This window comes from Plectropomus leopardus, chromosome 6 (genome assembly GCF_008729295.1).
Source record: "Plectropomus leopardus isolate mb chromosome 6, YSFRI_Pleo_2.0, whole genome shotgun sequence".
In the NCBI taxonomy this organism is placed as follows: domain Eukaryota; kingdom Metazoa; phylum Chordata; class Actinopteri; order Perciformes; family Serranidae; genus Plectropomus; species Plectropomus leopardus.
The window spans coordinates 14,107,806-14,128,374 of record NC_056468.1 but is presented as its reverse complement, the minus strand read 5'-3'; the positions used below and the strand labels follow the sequence as shown (position 1 = coordinate 14,128,374).

At 40.3% G+C, this 20,569-nt stretch overlaps 1 protein-coding gene across 1 annotated transcript in view; it reads right to left on the bottom strand.

The window, feature by feature from the left end:
• Positions 1-1,191: 1,191 nt before the first annotated feature.
• The window catches only part of cemip2 (cell migration inducing hyaluronidase 2), a 30,888-nt gene continuing 11,510 nt past the window's right edge, over positions 1,192-20,569 (bottom strand). Inside the window, exons 7-24 of the mRNA XM_042488029.1 lie at positions 18,543-18,712; positions 16,928-17,140; positions 15,751-15,956; positions 13,382-13,451; positions 12,623-12,751; positions 11,055-11,143; positions 9,459-9,590; positions 9,299-9,334; positions 8,807-8,962; positions 6,937-7,114; positions 4,970-5,185; positions 4,667-4,878; positions 4,168-4,350; positions 3,715-3,934; positions 3,542-3,643; positions 3,277-3,422; positions 2,535-2,641; positions 1,192-2,422 (exon numbers count right to left, since the gene is read on the bottom strand). Of these exons, the coding sequence (XP_042343963.1) occupies positions 2,223-2,422; positions 2,535-2,641; positions 3,277-3,422; positions 3,542-3,643; positions 3,715-3,934; positions 4,168-4,350; positions 4,667-4,878; positions 4,970-5,185; positions 6,937-7,114; positions 8,807-8,962; positions 9,299-9,334; positions 9,459-9,590; positions 11,055-11,143; positions 12,623-12,751; positions 13,382-13,451; positions 15,751-15,956; positions 16,928-17,140; positions 18,543-18,712 (2,765 nt within the window). The 3' untranslated portion in view covers positions 1,192-2,222. The remainder of the gene's footprint in view (positions 2,423-2,534; positions 2,642-3,276; positions 3,423-3,541; positions 3,644-3,714; positions 3,935-4,167; positions 4,351-4,666; positions 4,879-4,969; positions 5,186-6,936; positions 7,115-8,806; positions 8,963-9,298; positions 9,335-9,458; positions 9,591-11,054; positions 11,144-12,622; positions 12,752-13,381; positions 13,452-15,750; positions 15,957-16,927; positions 17,141-18,542; positions 18,713-20,569) is intronic.

Genomic DNA, 20,569 nt, shown 5'->3' with positions numbered 1-20,569 from the left:
GAATACTAGGGTGCCCCCAAGCGGTGGAGGTATATAACTGAAGCTAAAAAATTCAAATATGTTGAATATATGTGCTTGTCACATGTCTATAACTTGGGGGAGGAAATTATAAAAATCGGATTTTATCACAAAGCATACATGTTTATTTAATTGGCAAATTTCATAACAAATGCTGAGTGTCCATGTTGAACAAATCAGCTTAATTTCTTTCTAATGAACAAAAAATGCAGTAAATACACACACAATAGACAACCTATTTGACATTTCCATTACATATACAGTTTGAGTTATAACATTAAACACCGTATTTACAAAGCTCACTTCTATTTAAAACATTAAGAACTCTGGTTGTGCATCTTCAAAGCATCAGTTGAACAAAAGGCAAGGGGCTGGAAACATTTCTTACTTGTTCATTTGCTCTTTTTAACAGTAGAGTGGTTAAAAGGCAACAAGGTCATTGTCCTCCAGAGGATCTCTCTCCGTATCACACGGTCAGTCACATACTCACACAGTCCCACACACACAAACACACAGTCACAGATAGGTATTTATCATTGCTCAGTGGGGGAGCCCTGCTCACATCCAAACACCCTTTAAAAGATAATATACTGTAAGTCACAACATAAAGCCTTCCGCCTTACAGCTGGTATATGATCTGTATGCATTTTGCTGCTCATTACTGTACAGTCAGGCTACCAACACTAAAAAAAGGCACCCTGTATTCTATCTAAACACGGTTTTGGCAATAATGCACATAAAAAGATCATGACTGAGGCAGATGAAAGGTAAAACATTCAACAAAAGTATTTGTGCAGGACATGTGGCCAGCACTTGAGACACCGTCACTGCGAAGAGATAAATAAAAATCTGAAATACAAGATCCAGTAAGTCCATGTAGGAATCCATAAAAAAAGGTGCTTAAAGTCTTATGTTGTACAGCTGCACGATGATCAGAGGAGGTTTTCCAGTTACAGATTCAGTTGTTACAGACATCAGCTAAAAAGCTAAAGGATGTGTGTAAGGAGTGGTGAAAGAGAGTAATGGCCTACATGTTAGTAACTTATCTATTTAAAGAAAGACAGTAAGACAGTAAAGCTGGGCAACATGGAGAAAACCAAATATCATGATATTTTGGACCAAATACCTCAATATCAATATTGCCACAGTATTGTAGGGTTGACTATTGGTGCTTTGACAAAATATTTACACAAAGGGGATTTTGGGTAAATAATTATCAGTAATGCAGATATAATGACTAAGTGGGTAAGGGGAAATAACAGCTAGACCAGTTTGGTAAGTTCAGAAAATGACATCACCGTACTGTAAATTAGCCTTTAAAACAAGGAAAAGACAACACTTACAATATAACAACATCCAAAATATAAGATATCTAGTCTCATATCATGATATTGATATAATATAAATAAAATGCCCAGTCCTACAAGATAGCTAGATTTATTTTACATCAAACTACCATATGTATATTTGACCATTTAAATTTTAATATGGCTTGTTGTGACTTTGTTTAAAAAAATAGAGGTGTTTTGCATCAAATAATGAAAATAGCTAACACACCTAACCCACTGGCTGTTTCGCACTAAATGTTCATTTTTGGCTTAATATTGCTGCTTAATTCTAAGATACAATGGCATTTATTTTCATCACTTCCCTTTGACCTGAGCTTGTCTAATCCACCTTGTTTCGTTTTCTGTTCCAATCGAACACGGTCTCATTTCAGGGACAATGCAATTTATTTTCCTAATTTCCTTCTGGCCGTCGTGTATCTAATGCATTGTGTTCTGTTTTCAGACTCAATCCAATCCATTCTGTTTTCATTTACTACATAATAAATAAGAGACTGGTAGGTAGATTTTAAAGGTTTTTTTTGTTTTTGTTTCTGTTTCAAGATAAACAACTGAGTTATTGCAATGCTCCATTTGATCACTTTGGCTGATAAGGCAAGTTGTGTCTTTAAAAGGAAAGTGCATTGACTCAACGGCCCCAAGGCATACTTACACACACGCACACACATACACAAAAATCACTAAAATACTCACCCCGTATATAATAAAATACCTTCTCTCCACTTGAAATTGGTAAACATCTTTTGCCATTGTTAATAAATTAAAAGGTTCAGCAGTTCACATTCATCAGCTGGTTGTGTGTGTTTGTGTATCTGTGTGCAAGTGTTCTGGGTAGTTAAGTTGTATAGTTCACATGGGTCATTGTAGTCCTGTTGCTATTTTGAGTAGCTCCAGGTCTTTGCGCGTTTGAGCTGCAGGTGGCGTACAGCCGTATGCCTCCAAACCCAGAGGCAAGTAGCGCTCCTGCAGCCCCAGGAACTCATCCCCCTGCCCGGCTTGTAGCGAGACCCACGGAGGGGTTGAAGAACCACCCTGGAAACCCCAAAGTGCCAGACTCTCTGCAGTGAGAGGTAGTAATAAAAGTGCATGAGAAGGACAGACTTTGCCCCGAAATAAAGTGACTAAACAGACAGATAAAGAAGGAGGAATATTTTTTCGTATTTTACTAACCTTTAGAGTGCAGGTCAGCAGCTTTGGCCATACCTAAGGAGACCAGATATGGTGCTATACCAACCAGGCCGTCCGGTTGACCTCGTGTTGCCATGAGCACTATTGACCTGTTAGAGAAACAAACACATCTGTAAATTAAGAGAGATGTGCTGAATTCTGCTAACCTGGGCTCCTGTCTATTTATACTAAATAGGACAGTTTATCTTACGCCTGGTTCATACCGGATGTCAAAGTACCGCAAAGTGTGCTGATTTTCCACGGAGTGCTGACCACTTCCTTTCAGCACTTGTGTTGAGTAACTGGACTGTTTACACTGGAGGCACCACAGCCCTGAGCTCTGCAGCAGGCACACTATCTGCAGTAATAATTTCAGTTTCTGGTCTTTTTCTCAGTGAGCTGCTAACGAATCTGGCAGGAAAATGAACTAATAATCTGTTATAAACGATGTAAAGGCTATACTAGATGTGACATAAATTATGTGATTACAATAAATGATAAATATGCACCCCCATACACACACAGACAGAGACACAAGCAGATACAGAGCTCTACATATGATTAGAAAAGAGCAGAGGAGCAGACTCTCTTGCTGACCAGTGCAGAGAAATGCACTTCTCGGCTATGATTAACATGTTACAGCACTTCTGCATCCAGTGTGAACCCAGCATTAGTCTTCGATACCACTGTAGGTCCATGTCAGATATGCAAATGTAGTGGTCTTATCTTATTTTCCCTGGCTCACCTCTTTGGTATTCCAGTTTTTAGGTACTGTTCCATTTTGGTGTCCATCTTGGCAAATGAGGTTTTCTTCGTGACCTTCCCGGAGCAGGCATCCACTGAGACCAGGAAGTACCCAGGCTGAGAGAAGGCCATGGGCACCTCATTCACCTGTATCAAAGATAACAAGACATAAATAGGTCAAATCAACCTTTAATATCAAGCTTCAGTCATATACATAAGGTAATGTGCTTGAATGTGTTGTTGAACTTGAGGCTTGTCGTGCTCACAGTGATAAAGGAGCTGTTATCTCCTCTCTGCTGCTCTTTGCTGCTGAGAGATTTGACTTGTGTCTGGAGGTAGGACGTCCATGGCTCACTGGAAAACACAAGCTGAAACACGGACACATTTGTCAACAGTGGTGGCTTGTGACGAAAGTCATCATAAATTTAGAGAAACATACCTGTTTAGCACCACAACCTTTGCAGTGTTGTGCATTGAGGGTCGGCATAGGCACCACTGCTGAGGGTTTCTTGGAGTACTTGGGGTAGGCCTTGGTGGTACAGTTACAGATTTGTTTGGACGACGTGGTGGCCATGACTTTCACTCTTTCGCAGCCTTTTGCAGAACAGTAGCTGTGACCATCGCGACCATGCCGAGCCCGAAGGTACAGCCACAACAACCTGGGTGGAGAACAGGAGAAATAACCAGAGTTTAATAAAGTTCTGGAAACCAGAGCGCCTCAGAGAGACAAAAAGGAATGATCCATTTCAGCCTGCTCAGCCGTCAATGTGAGAAGGCTGACAATCGTAGGTCATTGCAAGGCAGGAACAGAAAATCAAATCAAACTTTTAAGGCTTAACATACTTGTTTTTGAGCAAACTGCAACGTAGAAGACTGAATTTTGCTCTCTCACCCAACAGTTCTGTCAAAGAAGTACTTCCTCTCCATCGGTCTCCTCTCCAGCTCTGTGAGGGATGACACAGTGCCATAGTCTGTGAGGTCATCAAAGGTGTTGCTTTGTCTGTCGTTGATATCGGCCATGATCTGAAAGGTAGTGTCGGATGGATAGCAGAGTCCCACCAGGACCCAGTCATCTCTGAGTGGGAGAAAGAGGAAGTGAGAGAGATGATACAGGGCTTACCCCAAGACCATTTAAAACTAGTAAAAAAATGTTAGGACACTTAATAAATGTGATCAACACAATCCATAAAAACTGCTCATTTAATGCAGCAACGGTGTTGTCATCTCAAAATATACCCTCATTTTCCTGTTAAAACACACACACACACACACACACACACACACACACACACACACACACACACACACACACACACACACACCTGTTTTTGCTACCATAAGCGCACACTCATGCATGCACACGCACACTGCTGACTGCTGTTGTTACTCACCTGTCAAAGTTGATGAGAGAGAGGACAACCTCTCTGGGTGCAGGTCCGCTCCAGTGCAGAGTGTAGCTCTTTTCCATCATCAGAACAGGCTGGTACTGCTGAGATGGCGCCCCCTGGCTGTTAATCCCCCTCAGCACCAGAGGAGCTTCAGGGTACTCATCTCTGCAAATAGATAAACTAAGGCTGGGGGCTCCCTGGGTCTGGATGTACACCTGAAGAGGAGAAGACGACATGGTAGAGTGCATGTTTCACATTAGCAGAACAGAGCTGTTAGAATGGGGTGGAGAACCTGACATGATGTACCTGAGAGTAGCGGCCGCTGCAGATAACTCCATTCCACTGGGACATGTTCACGCAGCCAGGATGTTGGATGAGGAAATTGTCTGCTCTGCCAACGTAAGTGTCTGTATAGCCTGTGACGGACCCGTCCACATCATGAAAGATAGAGTTTCGGTCACCGTCCAGGTCGTTCTCTTCAAACCACTGCCCCGGGCGACCAAAGAACGTCCGCAGATCCACCTGAGGATGTCATTTGCAAAGACTGCTGTGAATGCCTGCATGAATGCTTTAGCACTATGTATTATTTCAGGGTATTATTGCTTTGCTTCAGCGTCACCTCTGGGGAATGTTTGTTTGGTGAGTACGCTCTCAAAGCAGCTGCTGTTTACCCAGTAATTATTTTTTATCAGCATAATGTAACGATAGGCTTTCTATGAATTCTATAATGAGATATTTTTCCTTTGGGAAACAGGGATATAAAAGCCTGATTTTTGTCTTTAAATTTCTGACATACAATGGATTTTAAAAGCGCTGCAGAAGAACAAGGCATTAGTCTGAGATGGCTGGCTTTTTACAGAGGTTCTTATTTTAAAATGGTCCCTCTTACACCGGTCATTTCATCCATCTCTCAACTATCATTTCTAAATGGTTTGCCAGGTAGAAATCTGATTACAACTACCAGTTGTAAGAGTTTGGGAGCTACAGTCTGTAGGGATTGTACTTAGGGAACTGAAAAGTATAACTGTATCTTTACGAGGACTATAGCAATGACGTTGTGGTTAAAGAGATTAGATTTTATGGACACAAATAAATTCAGAGAAAAAACGAGTTTTAAACATCATATTCAAGCAAAGGCAGTGCATTGTACTATACAACCACAAGATGGAGCCAGTGATTTACAAGTTTCTGCACGGGTCTGACTGTGAGAGGGGTCTCCTTTCCTTCTCCTTTCTTTCCTAATTAACACTTAATTCAAATACTTGCTTGAATCTGATCTCAGTTATAATCAAAACAATTTAAGGGGATGGTTATGGGGGGGGAGAACAAATAGGAGCAAAATGCTAAAGAGGAAACAGTCAGACCCATTGTACCACAAAGATGGACACATAAAGTGAGGTAGAGAGAAAGAGAGAGAGTAAACACTAAGATAAATTAAAAAAAAAAAGCCAATCCAAGGAGTGTTCACAACTATTGCATTCCTAACAGCAGCGAATCTGCAAACCATTAAAAACACAATAAATCAGACACATATATAAAGAGGAAGGAAGAGAGACCAAGGAAAAGAGCTGACCTAAAAACAAATTTTGAAAACTGGACCAAAACAGTCACATTGGAGGATTTAACCTAAAATTTCACATGACCTCAAGATAAGGTCAAACACAACAAGCTGATGGTGAAACTTGTTATTAAAGTGTCAGTCATTGGCTTTTATGAGCTATTATAAAATTATTAAAGACAGATCACAAATACAACATGTAGGGGAAAAATTTACAGTGAATGAGTCATTATTGCAAAATGAACCCTTAACAGGCTGACACAGGACCCTGAGGAAAAGCGGGGGGTCTTAACTCACTCTGAAGGGGAGAGTTTTGCTTATTACATGGTCACTTATAAATAAGTCAATTATGTGATAGAAACTATTTCTTTGACAAAGAGTTTCTTGATTTTAAAATTACTTTACTGTGTCCAAAACAATGGTCAGTTATCTATAGCAGCAGTCTGCTATTCAGAAATAACAGAACATAGAACACGGTCATTTCAACAAGATTTCAACAAAGCTATACTATAAGACACAATATGCTATAATACTGTAAATAAAATGTATGCAAGCGTAGGGTTGGACGGCTTTCTATAAACAGCACTATGCTGACCCTCAGTCTGAGTGTTAACAGTTGTATTTCAACTGCATATTAATTTGTCTGTGCAATTCTGATATCAACACAGTGACTGTACAGCGTATCTAGATGCATCAATAATTGACGTTTACTCACAGTGGAGTGGAAGTTGAGCTGGGACAGGTTGTTCCGTGGGTTGAGCTGCCAAGTGTTCTTCAGGTTGAATCCCACTGCACTGGTGTAACGCTCTGGTGTGGGGATGAATCCCCGAAATGTACTCTGCGTAAGCCGCACCGGACCGTCATAGATCTGGAAACCTCGGATTGGAAACGTCCTGCATTGGTGATGGAGAGGCAATAATACGTGATCAGTCAAGTCAATTGACATCAATAAATAAATGGGAGTAAATACAGATGAAGCACTAAACACAGTAAAGGACTATCAAATGGATGACCACAGGTTTTAGTCATGGACCAGCTAAAGCCCGTGAAATTTTACGGAGTTTCAGAGGAACATGTCAGTAAAAACTTCCACATTTCAGCCAGGCCATGAGCTCACGAGGGATCAGGATATCAACTGCCTCACACATGACATGCTCCATAATTCTCCGTCATATGGGCCTTGAGTCAATTTCTCCTTAGGCTTTCTCCTTAAAATGACTTCAACTATGTTAGCATTAGTAATATAGACAGTATAGACAATATAAAACAGTGGTTAATTTTTATATTAACATATGCTTATAAAGGACAGACCACATAGTCTTAATAAAGAAAAACATCGTTGAAAATGATCCTTTTTCCAGTGCTAATAGTGTGTCGCACCAATAACAATTACTGTATATGTATGGAAAAAGTTAGGTCGGCAAAGTTAATAAGATCTTAGATAATAACTATATGTGCACCCCATGTTGGGAAAAAAATACAAATTTTCCCTACATCACTGTGTTTTTTTAGTTTTTACTTGCCCTCAGACAAGGATCTAAGTCGTCTGTCATTGCTATTAATGAAACAGTACAGAACTTTAATTAAAGGATCGAATTATTCATACATTTAGTGGAATTATCTTCTCTCTGGCAAGACAAAAAAAAAAAAAGTGTCAGCAGTGTCAGCAGTGTCTAGCGGTAACCACTATGACGGCAGACAAGCTGACTGAGCCAGATGTCAAAGTGCGGTCAGAAGGCCTGTAAAAAGGCTGTAAAGTAGTACACAGTGGTCACAAACTGACATTAACCCAGTTCTTGAGCCTAAAAAAAGACAGCTATTTGCCAGTCTTTTGTTTATGTTGCTCTCCTCGTTGTATAACAATTTCTATAATGAAAGAGAAAGAAAGAACTGTGAGGAGACCCTGAAGGGATATAAAGCTCATAACTCTGGTCTAATTGGGGCTGTCCACTTAGTCCGACATGGCATCACAGCACAAAAACACTCCATAAACTTCCTCATAATGGAAGTCCAATCTACAACATTGTCAGTGCAACACATTTTTTGTCTTGTCAAACATTATTTGGTTTACCTGTTGACGAAGGCACTATTAGTTAAAATCTTCTATATTCCCTTCCAAAGATGATCAAAAAGAAACAATATAAACAAAGGAGGGGAACTGTGAAATCCAGCTGAAATTAATGGAAGCTCTGTGTCAAAACAGCCTCTCCTTGCTCTTAAGTAATCAAATGCTACAATGAGTAATCTTTTTCTAAAAAATCATGCAAGTGTTGCCACCACACTTTTTCATAAACTGCCTAAAATATCACAGGGAGGAAGTCAGTCAAAACAGAACTTCCTTTCAGACATCTACCTTCTGCTTAAAGCAGCTGTCCATCTGTCCAACTACCTGATTGCCTTGCTGGCTCTCTCTTCCTTGTTTGTTTTTCCCGATATATTTTTCTTTGCCAACTCCTCCAACGCCATCCCCTGCAATTCCTGAGAAAACACAGTTTGATTTGGATTCCCCTCCTAATTCCTCACATATATCTCTCCTTCCCTCTTCTTTCAACAGCTTATCCCTCTCCCTATCCACTCTTCCTCACCTGTTTCTAGGCAGTGTTCTCATCTTTGCATCAGCCCCTCCTAAGCCCCAGTATTTATTCTGTCCTCCGTTGGTTCCTCGATTGCGGCTTTCACCCACAAACAGAGACTGTGTCACCTCCTGGCTGGAGCCTTCATCCTTAGGGTAGCTGCCATCACTGCGAAGCAAGAAGGGAATAAGGGCATATAGAAATTAAAAATTCGTATCATATACATAAGTTTACATTTGACAACAAAAAGGAATATAGTACACGTGCTTGTGAAAGTTTCTGCCTTTTTGTATTTAGGTATGACAGATGAGGAGAAAAAGGTGCATGTCACTATGTTAATCAGTGTGAAATGCTTGTGACGGGAAATTTAAAGTGCTCTTTGCTCAGTATTTATCAATCACACTTGGATTTTGGCAAGTTCATCTGGCAGGGAGAGATGAAAAGCAAACAGGACTGAAGGAAATCATGACCCTGCTCGGAACGGAGTGATTTAGAAGTGCACACCTAGCAAAGGACAATCCCACTCCATTGTCTGCAAATCTGTTTAGAGAAAGAGAAAGGAAATATCTGTTATCTATGCATCATCTTTTCATCAGAAACATCCTCATTCTTTAAAAAGACATTACAGTAAACGAATCACACTGCGGCCTATGAGTCGTCTCACCCAGAGTCCTGGATGATGATGTCGCCTCCCCGTATCCACGCTCCTAAGTCGTTGTTCTTGTAGGAGATCAGAGTGTCAATGACTGCCGCCACCCGTGGACGGCTAGGGTCAGCATTCTGGTGTGGTCGGAATCTGACAAACACACAAGTAAACGCGCACATTTTTATTATTATCCTTGACTTTACATTGACCACATTCATTGCATTTTAAGCTTTCAAGCTTACCACAAAGTCAAACCTATTTTTTCCTATTTTTTCTGCACATGTGGTCCTCATGAAGACCAATGCACAAGACAACGCACGCACACACATATACACACAAGATAGATTTAACCAATTTAACTTTTGGAGACTTCTGAGTGACAAATGGACCTGATCATCATTAATCATAACGCCATTATCATACAATAAATATATGAAGACATAATTTATAAGTCGGCTAAAAGTCTAAAGCCCCACTGCTGAGCTCTAGAGACTGCAGACTTCAATGCTCATTGCCTCCCACAATGCACACTGCGGGTGGTATTGCAGAAAAGGACATGGTGTCATTAAATACAAAGGGTTTATACCCCTAGGGTGCAAAAATGTGCCTGGAAAAGTCTATGGCCATCTGCCCATTAGACTAGGAAATATCTTGTGCAGAAACTGAAAAGGAGATATGTAATCTTTAAAAATGGACAAGGATCAATCTCGTTTTTTTAGCCTGATGGTAGCACTCAACTCAAACCAAAGCTCTCCTCTAACATGAGTATTTATGCTTTAAATGCAATGAATATCCACAAATGTGATGAAAATCTGGCTGTTGGTTTTTGAAATATTTTGTAATAGACAAAAGTGTTGGTCAAGGAGAAATGCTAGCCTGAATGTGGTAAAAGGAGGAAAGGTCAGAGGATTACATAAATTGTAGAGAATCATTCTTTGGAAACTCCCTCTCTCATGGAATATTTGTACTTAGTCCACATTTTAACATTTAAAATCCTCCCCCTCATACCTCAGCACACATGCATACACTCACACACGCACAGAGCGTGGCCAGTAGTCTCAGTGGACACGCAAGAGTTTTTCCGTCTAGTTGAGGGCTGTATTTGGGTAGGGAGAGTGGAAACTCTATCTGTGAAGCCTTGTTTTCTCTGTCAACACAAACCTGACAGACCCTCCACTAAAATGCAGTAACAGAGTGTAAGGCCATCTATCTATCCCAGTCAATGGTTAATCCTAGTAGATATACAGCGGGGGGCTATAAATAACTTAATTCACAAACCTTTTATTGACAGTGGCACTGAACAAACACATTAGTAAACCAGAAATACCATAATATTTACACAGTGTAACTGTACACTGTGATGCATATGATCACCCGCTATAGACCCTGTGATAGTGCATAGTTGTAGACTTTGTGCAAACACATGTACAGTATAGACTGCAGTATAGTGTACTAGCCAGTTGTATGTCACACTCTATTTACATACACTCAAATTAAAATACTAGAGATATCCAAAATATCTGAGAGAGTAATTAATATCTCTTTCTACAGTTTAAATAACAATCTGTATACTTTCTCAAAATGTAAAATGCTACTGCACAAACACAAACGTACCTGGCACTGTTATCTAGACACAGGTATTCCCGGGGGTCAGCAGCACTAGCATTGACGGTCTTCACTCCTTTATCAATGAACAGACCTGCCTAAGAAAAAAGTATGATTATAGTCAAATGCAAAATACTCTCGAGAACCATAGCAAGAGATCCAAGCCGGACCACAAATCTATTTCTGCTGGATTGACATAAACACGACTACCAGTATATTTTACAGTGCAGGACCTGAGGCAATAATAAACGTACTAAATTTAAATCCTGGGCCAACAGAGTTATAGAGTCGATGCTGTACAGGATACAGCGGAAAGTAAGACAGACGGCGAACTGAATTCCTGTGAATAATTTATAATGTGTGTGAACACCAAATGTATATTTACATAACATATGGATTAGTTTTGTATGTTTAGAAAATGAATTATAAAGTAAATGAAGGGAAAATGTTATATTTCTGTGTGTATATGGAAACCTGTGCTCTGGGTTGGCCCGAGGCGAAGTATAAGAGAGGTATAGTCTTAAACCTCTGGGCTCCTTCCTCTATAAGAGAGGCTGCTGTGGTCAGACTGAACAAAGACCTTACAGTTCACCTGCCCGACTTCTGTCATTACACAACAGAGCACTATTGTAGAGTAGACTTGTGTGTGTGTGTGTGTGTGTGTGTGTGTGTGTGTGTGTGTGTGTGAGAATGTTCAAGAACCAAGTGAATAAGCAGAGAATTAGGTGCATTGTTTTTTTAAAGCTTATAAATACTGTATTTCTCTTGTCTCTATAAAACACAGAGGCAGGCAGAGACTACACTGGCAGGTTTGGCACAGCCTGATATGCTGCCCCGTATATGAGTGAGAAAGAACACACCGACTTGAAGAAGCTACACCCATAATAATTAGGGATGTCCCGATTAAGTTTTTTTTTTGCCCCTGATCCTGATCCAAGTCATTTAATATTGAGTATCTGCTGATACTGAGTCCTGGTGCGATACTTGTGTATATGCTTGAAGTTTAATAGCTCTGCAAAGCAATACAAGAAAAAAATGCCTGCATCCAAACAGTTCCTAAGAGTTTTTTATTTTATTTTTACATGATAACAAAGTAAACAATCTAAAAATATTTTATATGGCTGTTATCACAAATCCATTTAGTGTGGCATGTTTGTCTTTTTTAATAATAAAAGTAAATAAACTAAAATGTGTCTTCAAATATTGCTCTCAAAACTACTTAGTGTAGCACTGTGATAAAGGTATAACACTATAAATGAATAATATAATCACAATGCTACTTCAAATTTATGTTGCACGTGAACTATAGTAAAACTAGTTCACTAAAAATGAATAACAGAAATTTCATTTCCACTTAAGGTGGTGTGGCAGCTTAAGTTCAACATGAAAAATAACCAGTTTCTAATTATTGGAGTAGCGGCATTACAATAAAACCTTCATATCTGCTTCAAACTGTGCTCTCTATTTACGACATTGATCCCGATCGATTAAAAAATGCATTGATGGGGGCCAATACCGATCCAATTGGGACATCCCTAATAATAATAACAATAAAAGATAAGCTACAGTAATAATACCTTAAAGTTGGAGTGTACACGGTTGTTGTAAAAAATCCCCAGGGGGGTGAGCTCTGCCTTGGTCTCTGGTACCAGCCCATGGGAGTCTCCGGTGGAAGAGCTGTGGAACACAAACCATATGCCAGCATCCTGGAACAGGAAGGACGAGAGGAGAGATGAGATGATAAATCACGTTCATGGTACAACCAGGCAACAGCAGGAATTTCATTATCTGGACTCATACACTCAACATCCGTAGGTGGAGTGCTGAAGAAACATACAAAACCAATGTGCAGAACTGGAGGCAGGATGTCATACTTGATGTGGATCAAGCCCCACAGAGAGAATAAACCAGCTCTAGGAGTTTATATGAGCTCAACACTTGATTAAAGTTTACAGTTGAATAGATATAGATGGCCATCCTAAATATCACAAGCATACCCCCTACCAATATTTAGTACACAGGCCTCCCCAGAGGACCTCCACGCTGTTTGTGCCAAAATGAAAAAGAGACGTGATGAGGGATCCTCATCTTATATTTCTCCCTCCTCTCTCTATTGTTATTGCACCCCTCTATCAGCCCTGTTAAATCCTATTATATTGATGGATCAATTTGTTATGAGCATGAAAATCTTCCATTTTCATTGTCTAAAGTTCAGGAACACCAAAGCCTGCTCAGCTTATACTCATATATCAGTAAGATGTTCTTCTCCTTTAGTCATTCATTTTTATTAATCACTTGTAAAAAGTTGTTTTCCTACATAACTCTGATGTTATTACCTGAGAACCAGCAGCTGCATTGCTGATGAGATTGTTGTTGGGGTTGGCGATCCAGAATGTTGAAACTGCCCTGGAAAACACACCCACCACAAACACAGACAGACACACACATACACGGGCGAGCACACGCACACGCACACGCACACACACAGAGCATGCAGAAAGAGATATTAAAGGGCAGTACCTTGGCATGACAAAGACTATGACTAATAAGCAGAAGACAGAGATCAAAGAATCATGTGATCTCTCAAATTCCCTCAATAACCCACCTCTCCAACATAAACCCTGAACAGGGACAGCTCTGCCAACACACACACACACAGACACATACACACACACACACTAGGACCAGTGGAAACAGGCCTTGTTGCTTCTCTCACAGAGGCACTTTTCTTGTTCTTGCTACGACAGAAAAACATCCCGTGGAGAGGAGAGGTTGTTATTGCTTGGATAAAACTCCCCTGCCAATATCTCTCGCACACACTAATACTAACTACAGTATCTCTTTCACATGGACATGGACCCTCTGTCTCCTCTCAGAGTGTGTCTGCGCTATCTCCAGGTTTCCACACACAAACACTCAACTGAGAGTCAAACACTTTAATGTCAGTGTGGGAGATTTAAAAGTCATTTGAGTTGAATGGGAACTGGTGTGGTTCCAAAGATAAGACAGTTGTGCAGTGCCCATCATATTTCCTTCCCTAAATATCAAGCTGCTTCACAGTCAAGATGCTGGTTCATTCACAGATCTTAGGGCTTGGCAAGGTCCTTTTGCAGTGTCCCTGCTATTATCTGTTATTACAATTATCCTCAGACTTATGCTTAGCAAGATCCCAGGGACTCTGAATTTCAGCTGCTGCTGGTGAATGGTTCTGACCTTCTATATTAAAAAATACTAAGAAATGGCATCTTTCTCTTCAGTGCTTTAGATGAAAATGAACCTCTATGTGAACATGATAGTGGTTCAAAAAGTCGAAACTACCTATTTCAATATGTCAATCGGTTAACTTATGACAAAGTACGAAAAAAACCCTCTAAAATGTAAGTGAATGTGTTGACAGGTTTCCTACATATTTTCCATTTCAAAATTCCAGACTCAAATTTCCATAACTTCTTGGTCGATTTTTCAGACCATATCTGACAGCTCAGTGCAAACAGCCAGCCTTTGGAAAACTTCCATTTACCCATTGTGGCTGTTCAGTCCACACACTCATTAGCAGAAAGTTGGACTACTTTCCACTGTTTAACATCTCTGACCAAAGAGCAAGTATGCTAACTGATGTTAACAATACTTGTATCATTTTTCCCTAATATTTTCAATAAATAACACTGTGCTATTGTTCCCCCCATATTTGGTCATTTTAATAAATAAGAACAAAAATTAAGTTGACAAAGTTAATAATTAAATTTTCAAAGCATATGTGCAGCCTTATCTTTCCACTGTGTCCATAGAAAAAATGATAAGCACAGCCATACAGGTATGATTTGCCTGATGCCTGTCTACTTTTCTGATGACTTCATCACTGCACAACTCAATGTTCAGACAAGTATGTGATGCTATGTACATATGCAATTCAAAATATATTGCAGCATTTTCTTTCAAACTAATTTGGTTCTGGATGTCTGGATTTGCTTGAGTTATCAGACACGTGAGGGAGAGCTGTCTTGCCGACTGAGAAACAGAAGCGTTCAGTTGCATGCAATTTTTCTTGCTTGCTTTCAATAACATCCAACTTGCTCTGGCCCACACTCTCTCTCAGTGGTAAACATTTTAGCTGTGTTGGCTGCCTGCTTCAAACCCCATGGAAAACACTCTGGTCCCACTCTGGTCATCAATGTATTTTTAGAAATTCTGAATTTTATATGTTCGAGAACAGAACTGTGGAAATAGAGACTGGAAGCACAAATATCTTTCCATACTCTCTTTTCTTTTTTTCCCATACTTATCCAGACCTGGAAATGAATATAATCAAATTCCATATTTTTCCACATTCTGCAGGAACCCTGTATTGATGCATCATTTTAAACCCGTGTCTGTACTTACAGAGCAGTTATGGATCTGCGAAAATGTTAAAAACTGTCAAGACTGACAAATTCTCTCTGATGGGTGTGTGAAAGTATATACAGTATATATACTGGTAGATAATTGATAGTTGTATCCATACTTTGATCACCTCAATGATCTAACAGTATTGTATTGTAAAGCAAAAAAGCTAAAGATCTTTTCCTAAGTTCTTATTTTGCCACAGTTGTTGAGCCATCCATTGTAGCTATTAATAAAGATTCTCTTTCATGTTGTCTTTTTACAGTTTGCTCTGCACTCAAATCTCCAACCAGAGAAACACAAAGTCATGATCCAAATCTCTTACTTGCACTCTGTGCTGGGTGAGGGAGTGTAGCCCTTGTAGACTTTGTCCTTAATGCTGGTGCAGAGGGTCTCGTTGCGGTCAGTAGGCAGCAGAGTCCCAGGTCGAGTTAGCAGGCCAAGGTTGTGGTAGAAAGTGTTGCGCTGCTCGATCCCATCCTCAAGGAAGAAACAGTGACCCAAGGTATCATAGCCTACAGTGTTCTTCACCTGGGTCAAAGAGCAAAATGAGAATTTTTAGAGTTCTTGAGAAGAGAGGAAAATAAATATAGTGTTGCATCACATTCATGGAAAACTTTAGCTTTCCAAAAGAAAAGGAGGTTTACACCTAATGGAAATACGTAGAAAAAAATCCTGGTAAACAAGAGGGCTAAGACAACATTCAGTTAGTCCATCTTGGAACCATCATCAACCCACAGGAAAATACAGTACATTCCCACACGGATGTCCCTGACTCCTAAATACTTCCTAAATACTTAAAATACCTGAAATAATTTCTGACTAGGAGCATTTTTTTATTAAACCTGTCTGAAGCAGAGCATAGAATGATGGTATCAAGAGAGCTTTCACACAACAGAGGAATATTCACACGGTCACTGTGCCAGGAGGAAAACAGGAAAAACAGCAGAGTCTAACAATGTCATCCAAACTTTTGTGAATTCCATTTCCTCAATGGAGATAGGAAGAACGCTTTCAATTCTATTGTCTCAAGGACAAAAGTTAAACCATTCCCGTTTGACGTCAAGAGGTAGCACAACAACAGCATACAGACCTTGGGATTTAGCAGTTGACAGGCATGCCATATGACTTCATTTATCTATTAAGTATATAAAAACATGTACAGTTTGCCCAAAGAAAGGGACGTTTTGCAAACTACTGTATCTCTTTCCAAGGACACTTCAAGACAGATCATTCTAATAATGGAGAAAAAAAATTCAAGACAGGAGAGTTTAAGGAAAAGCGGGAGAGGAAGAAAAAAGGAAAGAGGAAACAAGCCATTTCAGAAATCCAGTGATGGAGGCTGTAATTGATGAGTATTCAACAGCACATCACATGGTACTCATTAGTGAGATCTGTCTTTTACATCGCCCAGATACACAGATGATTTCATGTGTCTACAATTGTCTTTCCTTTGTCCTCACATTATTCAAACACTTACTCATCACACACACTTTACTGACCAGCAAACCGTTGGTGGCGTGAATGGAGAGGCAGCGGGAGAAGGAGTGGTGTATGGAGAGTCCGTCCACATAGGTGGGCTCCCTGTAGCCTCCCCTCTGGTCCACATCTCCGCACATGTGGAAGTGGAGGGGGTAGCGGCCATTCTCGCCCTGCTGGCCCATGTTCTTCAGCTCCACATGGGACAGATGCACGGATGAGAAGTTACCGAAGATCTGTCCATGTGTGAGGGGGAAACAAAGAAAGGCCAGAGTGGAGAATATGTCACAAAAGACAGGGTGATTTTTAAAGTCGGTCAAGCAAGAACAATCAGCTATTATACACCGCTAAAGCAAATTACACTGGCCTTGTGGAGGGTAACACAAGGTTCATATTATGCCCCAAAAAAGTAGGCTAACTGTCTACCCACTCTGGTCCAATTAAAGGTTTAGGTCTACAGTAAGAATCTCTGTTTGCCTATGATCCCACTGGGATATGAACCATAGCTCAGTTGGCAGCGTGCTCCAGTGAGTCAAACTTCACTAAAACCACTGATGTTCCTCTTGATGAATAAGAGATGTGAGTTACAGAAGAATTAAAAGAAACACACTCACAGGGATGCACAAATGCAAAACACAAAAGGACTGGGGAGCAAATACAGTTAAACACGAATCAATAAATAATCCAAATATGCTGTACAATGCTCTCTAGGAGGTCTTTTTGTGGCTATGGCATAATCCACACAGTCTGGTTCCTGTTAAGGAGGTATTGGCCAATCCTTCCAGCTAACTGTAACTCACCCCACACACACACACACACACACACACACACACACACACACACACACACACACACACACACACACACACACTTAAACTTAGATAACAAACTAATCTTTTCAGCAATATATATGCTGCACATGATGCCTCAAGACATAAATATCTGCTTTACATACATGCACACAAAGACACGCATGAGTCCTTGCATGCATGTATGTACATACATATTCATACAATGTCCAGATGGGAGTTGCGTGATAAACGGATTGAGAAATTATGCAGTGGTGAGTGCTATGTGTGTGATGGCTCTGTTGTAGAGGTTTGCTAGTTTGGGGGTGGCGAGGTCAATCATTTTAGAGGCAGACTGTGTAATACAGTATAAGGGAATGTTTTTGTTGGAGACGATTAATGTGGTAAAAAACTAATGGAAAGAGAAAAAGAAAAGAGTGTTTATTTTGTTTAGCACAAGGGGGGTCAGTTACATAGAGGCTTAGGAATGTTATTGTGTATTTGCCACAAAAGTGAATGAAATCGGACCATCACTGCAGTGAACTCATTGCCTATATGTGAGAGCCATGTAGGTCAGTGAGGATATGATGGTTCAGTTATGGCCGTGTTTGACCCTAATCTGTTTTAAAGGTTGAAATAACCCCTCTCATTTAGGAGGGTATATCAATGGTGAATGTATAACCATTTTAGTTCTGCAGTATGGAAACTGTCACACAGATTACTGCAGCCACAGAGACATTTGATAAGAATGTAAAGTCATGCTAAAACATGTAAACGTATACATCAGCAAAAAGCACAGTTTAAACAAAGGCTTGTCCTGTAAACTCAAGCACACACACATAAAACCCACCTTGATGTGGCCTCCAAAGGTGTCATGGCTGTAGAACTGGCACTTGTTGTTTCCATAGCACGAGTTTTCCATTTCTCCGTAGATGAGAATGTTTCTGGAGAGCAAGGCAACTTCAGCACGCATGTCAATTCCATCTATGATCTCTCCGACATGGTTGTACTGAGGCTTCCCTGTGCAGAACAAACAGGTAGATTTCTAGTTGTTTTTGCTATGATATTTTTGAAGAAAAATCTGGTGCAAAATTGGATATAACCTGGAAAAGTTACAGTCATTACTCTGTATGACTACAAATGTCAATCCATCTGATCCAAAAAAAAGGACACTAGAGGAAACACATTTTGCTGAATAACGACACTATTTAGCTTCTAATTATGGTGGAACATCTCCGGTTTCACAAGTCGTTTTCAGACTCAAACGTTTAGTATAATATAAAGCTGACACAAAAAGGAAGTGGCACTACAGAGGCATTTTGTTTCTGGACATGGTGGGCTTCCAACTGTCAACCACAGGAAGTGCGCTTTGCAGCGCGTACTGGAATATAAACAACTTCCCACGCCCCAAAACCAACCAACCAAATTAACAGACATGTAAAAGCAAAAGTAATCAAATACATATGAAACACAAAATGATCAGCTCTTCAATGATGCAGAAACTATCCATGCCCACAGGGTGCAGCTGCCAATGATAACGCACAGCAGTACTCCAGCTGCTCAGCCCTTCCTCACGGCAGCAACACAAACACTAAGCATACACACCCACTAATACACTCTTCTCTTCAGGAAGGGAGTTGGTGTTTGTTTACAACAGAGGAATGAGATCAGGAAACATGAGAGATAGAGAGATGAACAAAAACAGATTGATAGAGAAAGACATTAGACGAGCAGAAGAAAGTGGAAGTGTGTGAAGCAGAGGCAATGTATGTAAATCCATACAACCACTGTGGTTATTATAAGATGAGGTTACTATGAAAACATAAGCTGGCAATCTCTTTTTAGCCTCCCCCAATAGTCTTACATCACCGTAACAGCTGAACAGGAAATTAGATCTCTCTGGACTTCAGAATTAGTAGCACATCTACAAATTATATTTATTGACTATAATGAAGAGGTATAAGATCTTTCACATCAGTGCCTGTGAGTCTTCTCATAGGCTTTCTGATATGAAATATGACTGCACTGTATTGTCCATATCTTCCTTTTTCTATCTGTCCTTCAACATATTTTACAGCAGCTGTGGCTACAGGGTACCTGCAGAGCAAAACTGGAGTCCAACTACAAGCCGCACACATGAATGGAATGGGCCCTCAGAGGACAAACACTGACACAGACAAAGACTGTTTTAGTTTGCAGCCGGGGCAACCAGATCTATTCACTCAATGTACACACACACCAGGGTTGGAGATTTCATTTTCTGCCCACCTGCCACTGTGGCTGGTGGATTCAAAAACCTTCCAGCCTCTCAATTCAGTGTTTCCCACAGACTGCCAGTGCAAGTGTAGGTGCAGGTGGAGTTCTTTATTTCTCCTTTGCAGTTGACTAGTCGTGGATAATTGATCTGTTGATACGTTCACAACTGATCAAATCGATGGATGACAAAAGACATTTGCAGATTTTTGTAAGTGTAAGAGAATTTTAGGCCCAGCAGAGTCAATGGTTAAGTTTCACTTTTAATGCACCTGATGTTCTGCTGCTACTCTCTGCCACTCCTGCACTATAAATAACCCAAGGGTGTATATATTATAATACCACTCCTAATTAACAGTCAAGCTCCATTCATTGAGACTATGGCGGGACAAGTAGACTACGGCAACCTGCCGTAGTCTACTTGTAGGTTATTAATGGAAAACACTACAACTGATAACCCCTGTTTTTCTGACTGGTGATTGAAGCAGATCTAGCTACCAGTTGGAAGCAGCATTTGGAAAACACACGAACACACACACACACACACACACACACACACACACACACACACACACACACACACACACACACACACACACACACACACACACACACACACACACA